Genomic DNA, 8,845 nt, shown 5'->3' with positions numbered 1-8,845 from the left:
GTGGTGTGTAGTTCAAACAAGCTTTGGAAAGCAGAGACCATTGCTGGTTCAAAGGACATGAGAACCAGGAAAGACTTTCTGGCTGATACCTTGATTAGCAGAAATTAATCAAGACAACATGGCATTCAATACACACAAACTTTTTAAAGGCATAATAGGGAGTCCAACCATCCCTATGAACTGAACTGGCTTGATTTCCCTTAGAAGGGCACTTAAGACAGCTCCTCCCAGCATTCCATGGAAGATGGTATAAGGTCTGTTGAATCACTTACTAGATAGGATTCTAGTAAGTGCAAAGTAATGATGCAGGTAACTGAAATACTGGCACTGTGGCTTTCACTGATTTAGGCATGTTTCATCTATGGAAGCAATTCTTCAAATACAGGTTTAGTACCCTTTTTTTACCTGCAGTATCTTTTTCAGCAGCTGGCTCTGTCACTTCAATACAATGAGTGCTTCAGAAGCAATGACCAACCCCCCCCCAGCAGCTGTTTTAAGTAGAGAGAGAGAGAGAGATCTACAGTATCATATCTGGTTTATTTTTATTTCTTTAGTAACATCAATTTCACAGAAAAGTTAAAAGTTCTGTTTTAGTGGTACACACAAAGCTTTAGAAATTTTCAAGTCTAACAAGAAATGGAAGTGTAATTTGAGAAAGTGCACTTAAAAGCTGTTTGCCAGCAATTAAAATATAGCATTACACCACTTACTCTTGAGTGATGCCCCAGTCACAGAAATTTTTGACACTTGATTGACTATTGACACTAATAATTGACTATTGACACTTAATATGGTTCTTTTCAAAGAAGCACTTTAGAAAAATAACTGGGCAGCCACTGCTTTGTGTTACCCTTTTAGCAGCTTTGGGCTATACTTGCTTTTCCAATACCATGGAAATGATTGTGACTGCAATGTTATGTGATGTGCGCATGTGTATGTTTTATATACACTCTATAAAAATACACCCAATATAAAAAATCTCTAGATAAACTCTAGTTGCTATTCTCACAGTAGTAGCTATATCAATTTATTCTCAGTAGATTTTTCTTAGGCAAAAGTTAAGAGCTCTGGACAGTGTCTCCTCCCCACTTGGCACTCATCCTGTCCCTCTAAATCATTCAAATTTTTGCATTGCATTTCACAGGTGCAAGATCAAGCTCTAAGATATAGGATCCCACTTCTGCCATATGTGTATAAAAAAATGAAGCAAGGATCCCCAAATGGATATCTCAGTTCAGAGGTAGGGAAATTCAGTCTTTTGCCACTATACGATGGTAATTTTTTCAGGACTGAATTACATGAATTTGAATGACAGGATACAGTCACCATCAGATGATGCTATCATGTGAAAAATAGTGAGCTGGTATTTACCATGTTGAGAAATTCATTGAAAACTAGAGTATGTTGCTTTCAGCTTGTGGGAGGACATTTGAAATAAATACCTGCCATATGTGCATAAAAAGCACTTGAGGGACACTATCATGTCAATAGTATCAAATGACTCAGCCCCAAGATGAACTAACTAAGCAGCTGATTTGTGAAGGTATAGAACTCAGCTGTTCACTTCATGCTAGTGAGAAAGATCAAACCAAAAATTTCCCCAGCTGGCAGTTACTGGTATGAATCAAAATCTCACAATCTTCCTACCATTTCAGGTAAGACCATGATAGAGTCAATTTCAAACATATGCACACATGGCACACGCACACACTCATTCAATACAAACAAAGGTATCTACCCAAAGCTACCAATCACCTTTAAAGTCCAGAAATTAAAGAAAATTCAAATTAAAACTCTATCTCTCTGCATTTCTTGGTGACAGCAACACAGTCAAAATCAGCCTTGTGGAGTATGGCACCATGCCCCAGTGACAGCCATAAAGAAAAACCAACATTTAAAAAATCCCTAGGGAAATAAGTCTATCCAATCAAAACAATACATGAAGCAAGAAAGATATTAAAGGCCCTTTTCAAAAGCAAATAATGTTGGCAATAATGTGAACAGTCACTTCTATTTGTTTATTTTGGCCTTAATATGCTACATAATGTGTCACAAGGCCCAAATTCTGCAGCACTTTAACCTCTCTGAATTTAACTACACAGTAATGCAGATCTCATCTTAGGGACTCTCCCTGTGGCCGAGCTGGAGGGGGCAGAGCACTCAGCCTGGCAGGGAGATGAGCGAGCTGCCCCTCCCTTTGGAGCCAAATTGCTCTGTTTCTCCCCCCCCCCCGCTGGGAATGGCTCTGAAGGGAGGGGCTGAGCGCTCCGCCCCCCTCCAGCTATGCCACTCAACTCTCCCTTGAAAGAGCCATGCATCTCCAAACCAGGGGGTGATAAGAAACTGCATGTTTTGGAACTCAACCATCTTCAGTAATATTTGGGAAACCCATAAACCATGAGAATGTAAACACACCACTTCTACCTTTTCCACCAGCTTTGAGTTTTAGGACACAACATCTTTCTGAGTCAAACGATATTTCATATTTCCGCACAAAATATCCAGAATGGCATTTCAATCAATTACTTCTGGGCACATAACATACAGAACTAACACATAGCAAATGCCAGCAGTAATTGCTACATTGCTGCACAAATAATGCAGTAGCCTGGTTGTTGCAAATGTCAAATAGTTCATTTTGGGATCTTCCTCATGACTTTCTGAAACATCTACCAGCAATCTGTTGTGGAGAAGGATTTTAAGACAGCCTGAAATCCAGTACTAGATACCCAATAATTCAGAGCCTAGATACTGTCTTTGATAACAAGTTTCTTGCATCAGTTTCAATAGGACAACTAACTTTCTTTGGATTGAAGCTACTGTAAATTATACCTTCTGAAAGCATGTGACTAAAAAGCAAGAAACAAAGATCACCAGCTGCTTTCAACTGGGTATTCATTCTGGAGTGCCAACTTCCTGTGCCAACAGGAAATCCCTCTACAAGAAATGGAAGATACAAATACATGGAGTTTCCATGCTCTGAATCCACATGTGCAGGAAAAAATCATAGCTGATCACTCTTTTGTGTAGATAATCTTGTCAGGTTTGAAGAAGCCCTAAGAAAGAAAGCTATCTGGTTTTAAAACTGCAACCAAACCTGTATAGCAAAATTGGTATTTAGTTCTAAGGGGCTTTGGCACAAGAATAAAGGAGCAGGCATTCTGAGGTATATCCACAGTTACTCATATTTAACCTCATGTGCTTTACATAAATGTTCATCTCACAGCCGAGCAAACCTGGGATTTGCGTTTGATATGACAGAAAGAAAGAGAAGGATGGTAGCACTGGAAATCCATGCCCAGAGAAGGCCTCCAAATCATGTCTTTAAAAGATGCCAAAAGTCATCAACTGAAAGCAACAACTTGGTCTAAAAAGTACTTTTGTATGGTTTTTTAAACAGTTGACCTCTCTTGTCTATCACATTCATCTCAGACACCACCAAGTTAAAAAAAACAACCTTCAAAATTATTTTTCCTCTGATATTTTGTCACAGTGGCTGGATGGCAGAGACCATCAGACACCTTTTAAGGACGTTCGTTGGCATACAAATTGAATATTGCTTGCCTAAACACACCCAGGGCCCATTCACATACCTTGTACACAAATAAATACACACAAGTCCTTCTGTTCAGACTTGCACGAATGTAAACACCTATAAGAGCCAGGATCCAGAAGCTGTACCAGGTTTGCCAACGCCCACCGCAAATTTGACTTTTTAAAATACCATATCAAACACTGCTTTTGAAACATTTCTATTCCAAAAGTAACTTGCTAAGAGTTCATGAAGTCAACTGTTGCTGTTCAAGAAACATTTTACGTAAGTCCAACAGCCAGAGGCACTTGAACTATATTGTGCAGTTCTCTGGTTTCTGACCAATGCTACTATAAACAGCTGGGTTTCACACTAGTCCATTTCAGACAAGATAAAGCTGGCCTGGACTTCAACCTTATGAATTGAAAAGTTGGGAGAGCCTCAACCAAGGCTCCTGCAACTTCTCAGGCTACTAACTAGAATGGCCACAGCTGATCCAGAATGGAACATGGACAGCCAAGGACATTATGAACACCTTAAATCCAGTGGAAGGTCTATCATAAGGTACTCATCTGCTACATCCTGCAAGTTTTTCAACAGTGTCTCAAGGGCACCGATTGGCTCAGAGGTAAATCTATAGCAGGACATAGTGGTCCTGGCTGTAAGGCATTGGTGGTTTTGCTATGTAGTTCACTGATAGCAGTTTACTCACAATCAGCATCAATTTAAAAAATGCAGTTATGCAGCTTCCTTGCTGGAAACTGCCCGAATTCAAGTTACCTAGTTCTTTCAGAGCTCAACGCATTGTGCACAGACCCTCATAGGACAGAAGTACAGGCATGCCCCAGTCTCTGTAGGGATCCAATTCTGGAACTCCCCTGGGTTAACCGAAACCGCGAATAGCAGCGAACGCCCCCCAACTACCATAGGTGAGGGGAGCTCTGCTCCTCCGGAGGGTCCTCTGATCTCTAGAATGAAAATGTCACCTTGTTTTTTTGTAAAACCAGAAGTGACGTTTTTTGATGCCTTACAAGGCATTAGGAGGCCCAGAAAAGCCCCTGAGGCTCAGTCTGGGCTCAGAGGACCCTCCAGAGGCAAGGAAAACTCTGCTGCATGCACCGGGGGCACATGTGGGGGGCCCTGCAGACCCGACCCACAGGTAAGTGAATCTGCGGATATGGGTGCCCCCTGTACAATATTGATAGAATGCATTCAAAAGGTATTCTGTGACTGCAATTTTAGAGGATTTACAAAATGCTTTAAAAGGTATACACAGTATCTGAATACAAAACCTCATTAAAATGAATTATACATCAGATGCAAACCCTACTTTATAACCGCTTCACAGGTTTGTACTTGCTACCAGTTTTTCTGGTGTCTGCTTTTCCTGCCTCATCAATACTACACGAGTAGTAGTGTAGTATTTTTTCTTAAATTGACTGTTTTCAAAGTGCTGCAAAATCCAGCTATGTGCTGTTATTTCACCCTCCCCCCATTTGCTCTAGTATCATCTTTCACTGAATTCATAATGTCTTAGTTTCAGCTCTAGGCTTCTCTGTCCCCAGTTTACATTAATGGCACTTATTGGGAAACAAGCCAAGCACACACAACACAACGTGTGCTCTCTGCTATTTTTAGGAACCAATGAGAGTTTTTTGTCAATTCAAAAAACTGAAGTCCAGAGATTTAGAGGAGAAAGCTCAGAACAAGGAAACCAAAATCACTCCAGATTAACCTTGCTTCTTGTATGTTTCAGCACACACTATTTGGGTTGCTAGACTGCTGAAGCTTTAAAGACGAATCCCATTCCATCAGGCCAATTATGGTACGCTCCGAGGCAGATGTCTCCCATAACGCCTCCTTGTTGAAATGTAACTGCACTGCAAAGGGATACAATGATTGTGTGCAATATAGCCACAGGTAGTAGCCAGAACAAATAGTTAACCTCCGATTTTTCACTTGGAAATCTGCTCTTATGGAAATAACTTTCATCGCCTTGCTTTCTCAATATTGCATGCTGAAGCGGGAGGTGTTAAAATCTGAAGATATTGACCCTGAGAATGAACAGGTTGCACCAAAAGTTACCTGTTTCCGCTCAGGTCAACCAGATGTATTACTAAGGCATGTAAAAGCCAAGTTAAATAATGCAGACACACTCTACTGTTTGGAAGGAAATGGAGCAGCCCCAAATGGATCTAGTTCTACAGCCTGTTGTGGACTTGGTTGAGATGCCACGCTCTGCACAACAAGTTCTGTGAAAGGGACGGCCCCAAAGTCATCTGTTAATTTCACCCCGTCGGCAGAATGAATTCCACCAAGCAGTGAATTCTGTCGAGATCTACCAGGCACTACTGTGGAATGGTCCCCACGATTATCAACCAAACCCTGATGCTGTGGAAGACGCAGTTCTGTGGGGTGGAAAGGTTTGGCTCCAAAGGGATCCAGAAGACTATCTTCTGCTTGCAGAGGGTTGACTCTGTCCTTGCTATCCGGCAGAGCAATGCTTATGTTTTCCTTAGAATCTGAAATGGTCAGGAACTCATTGCTACTCTGGGAATCCCGACGGCCAGCCTTTCTGTGCCTGCGGGCCCTCTCTGGTGTACGATAATTGGGCTTCAAAGTCTTCTTGGTGCTGGTTGGAGTACCATGATGGCGCTTCCCATTGCTCTTTGATACTTCCTGTTTCATGCGCCGCTGCCGGGAAGAGAGCTTTTGTATTCTTTGCTGCTTCACTTTCTGCTGCTGTTGACTCCCTGCTATCTCCTCAAATGGAATAAGCCCAAACAGGTCCTCTTTGCTCTCACTGTTATTTGGGGAGGAAACAGGCTGGAATGGGATGCAGCCAAAAATATCCACACTTTTGGGAGAGACAGGGGAAGGCTGGCTTTCAGAACCCGTAATCAAGTCATCTTGCTGGGATATTTTTCTGCTGAATGGGGCTCTCGTGAAGACATCAAAGTCATCTTGATCTTGCTCTAAGTCAGAAAAAGCAGCCTCGGGGGAGAATTGTCTGCCATCCTTTTGCTTATGCTCTTGAGGCTGAAGTGCAAAGAACGGAACTGCTCCAAAAATATCAAATTCTTGCCTGGGGTTCACCTTGGTCACTCTGCCTGACATCACAGAGAAAGGTACATCAGGTTTCCTGCCTTCACCACTACCAGTCCCTTCTCTATATCTAATGCAAGGTACCTCTTCCACAGGCCTGGCATGATTAGAATCAGAGTCAGAACTCTGCTTATCATCATCTTCTGCCTCTTCCTCAGAATCCATTAGGAGGGGTCGGTGGCCAAAGTTCTCCGGTTCAGTATCATTGTCCTCAACGAAGTCTCCCGGCTCACCCTGCAAGACTTCTTCATCCTCTTGCTCTTCTTCCTCACTGCTCTTAGGAGAAGGTGGATCTGATTCAAAGTCACTTTCCGACTCATCAATGCCTTTTTTGGGGTGTATTCCTGTCACCTTCTTTCCAGTTCTGTGGTCTTCTACAACCTGGCTTGATTTCTCCTTTTGGTTTGAACTCCCTATCTTGTTTTCTAGATTGCTGACTGGGTTATCTACTTCATTTCCTGGCGAACCTGCAAGGATGGAGAAGATGCAAAAACGTTTTTAATATTTCATACTCCAAATATACATGCTTATGTTTAGCTCCTTGTTGCCAAGCACAGAGATGGGCCACATTTCCTTGACTTGCAGCATTACAGAATAAAATACTAGATTTCAAAATAAAGGCAGAACCAACCATTAGACTTATCAATGGCCAATAATCTCTGCAACTGGTGCATTGTGGGATCTGCACAGAGCTGTGCGCTAGATGACTTTATATGACATGATTACCTACAGGGACACTACACTTTCCAAACGTCTAGAAAGTTGGCCTTATTGAATACTCATTGGGTATACCCATCTTGCTAGATCACACACAAAAGGTTCATCTAGTGTTATCAATCTGTCTTCAAGGTGCCTCTGACATGCCTGCAAGTCACGCCAGACCAAAATAAGCCATCTTGTTCATTCCCAAATGGTGGAATACCAAAAGGATGAAGCTTTCATTCTTAGGTTCTGATGAAAAGTACCACCCCATTCTTAATAATGGTTAATAGACCTATCCTTCATGAATGCATCCAATTCTTTTTCAAGCCACGCAAGCCAATGGCTATTAAATCTTAATAGAAACCATTTCCATTATTACACTGTATGAATTTTTTTTGCAGAATTTCTTCCCAACAATTACTTGAGACTTAGACCAAAAATACTAAGGATTGAATATGGGAGTCCTGCCCAGGCCAATGTGAATCGGCACCTGAAGTGGAATCCAACTTTTCCTCTTGCTTGCCGTCCCCACCCTTGCAATTGCCAACATGGCCATTGCCTCTGCCTGCACCCCCAATTTCCTCAGAACAGCCTAGGTGCGAGGAACCTAGGAGCAACTAAGTCCTGGGCACTAGAGATGACAAGGAGCACTGATGTAATCTTGTTCCTGAGTAATGATTTGATCCCATTGGCATGATAACCCTAAGCTGGATGTGAACTCACACATGCACTAAGTGCAACATGTTACTTGGTTCTAATGTTATAACCTAGCAGCTAGAGCACAGTCTAATACCAAAATCTTGATTAGTTATTCAACAGAGGGGAAAAATTTCATTGTGCTCCCCAAAATACAGCTGACCAATGAGATTTTAGCTTTTAAGAAGAGGCCTACCAAGTAACTATCGGATCAGAATGAATGTGGATAATGCCTGCAAGATATCCCCCTACCTAGACATTTGATACTCTTCAGTATTCTAAAACGTTGGCAAGGATAGACTTCCCTTTTGAGAAGGCATGCTGATTTTCCAGCAGCAAGTCCTGGCTCTTTTCCATGCTTAACAATTCTAGCTTTAATAAAGCTTTCCAACAATTTATCCAAGACACAGGTTAGATAGACAGGTCTTTATTCTGCTTCCCTTCCTCCCTCTGCCAGAGACATGCCAAACATAGTTCAGGGATAATATATACAGTGATGCCTCGCAAGACGAAATTCGTTCCGCGAGTCGTATCGTATTGCAAAATTTTCGTCTTGCGAAGCGCGATTTAAAACAAACCAAAAAAAGGGGGAAAAGGAAAAAAATTTGTCTTGCGAAGCACGGCCATAGAAAAATTTGTCTTGCGAGTTTATCGTTGCGCGAGGCATTCGTCTTGCGAGGCATCACTGTACTTATTTAGGTGCACTGTGCAGGACATAGAATTAATGGCAAAAAGAAGAGACAGACATTTTATGCATTATCAGCTTTTCGTGAATAGAAATAGCAGATTATAATTGCGGCAGTTTCTGCT

General features: G+C 41.9%; 1 protein-coding gene across 3 annotated transcripts in view; it reads right to left on the bottom strand.

Moving 5' to 3' along the window:
• Positions 1 to 518: 518 nt before the first annotated feature.
• The window catches only part of BMP2K (BMP2 inducible kinase), a 52,925-nt gene continuing 44,598 nt past the window's right edge, over positions 519 to 8,845 (bottom strand). For all 3 annotated transcript variants that reach the window (XM_066631937.1, XM_066631939.1, XM_066631938.1), the window contains one exon: positions 519 to 7,104. In XM_066631937.1, the coding sequence (XP_066488034.1) occupies positions 5,690 to 7,104 (1,415 nt within the window). In that variant the 3' untranslated portion in view covers positions 519 to 5,689. The remainder of the gene's footprint in view (positions 7,105 to 8,845) is intronic.

The sequence above is a fragment of the Tiliqua scincoides genome, chromosome 6 (genome assembly GCF_035046505.1).
Source record: "Tiliqua scincoides isolate rTilSci1 chromosome 6, rTilSci1.hap2, whole genome shotgun sequence".
NCBI classification, from domain to species: domain Eukaryota; kingdom Metazoa; phylum Chordata; class Lepidosauria; order Squamata; family Scincidae; genus Tiliqua; species Tiliqua scincoides.
This window is presented reverse-complemented; position numbering and strand designations above follow the sequence as displayed.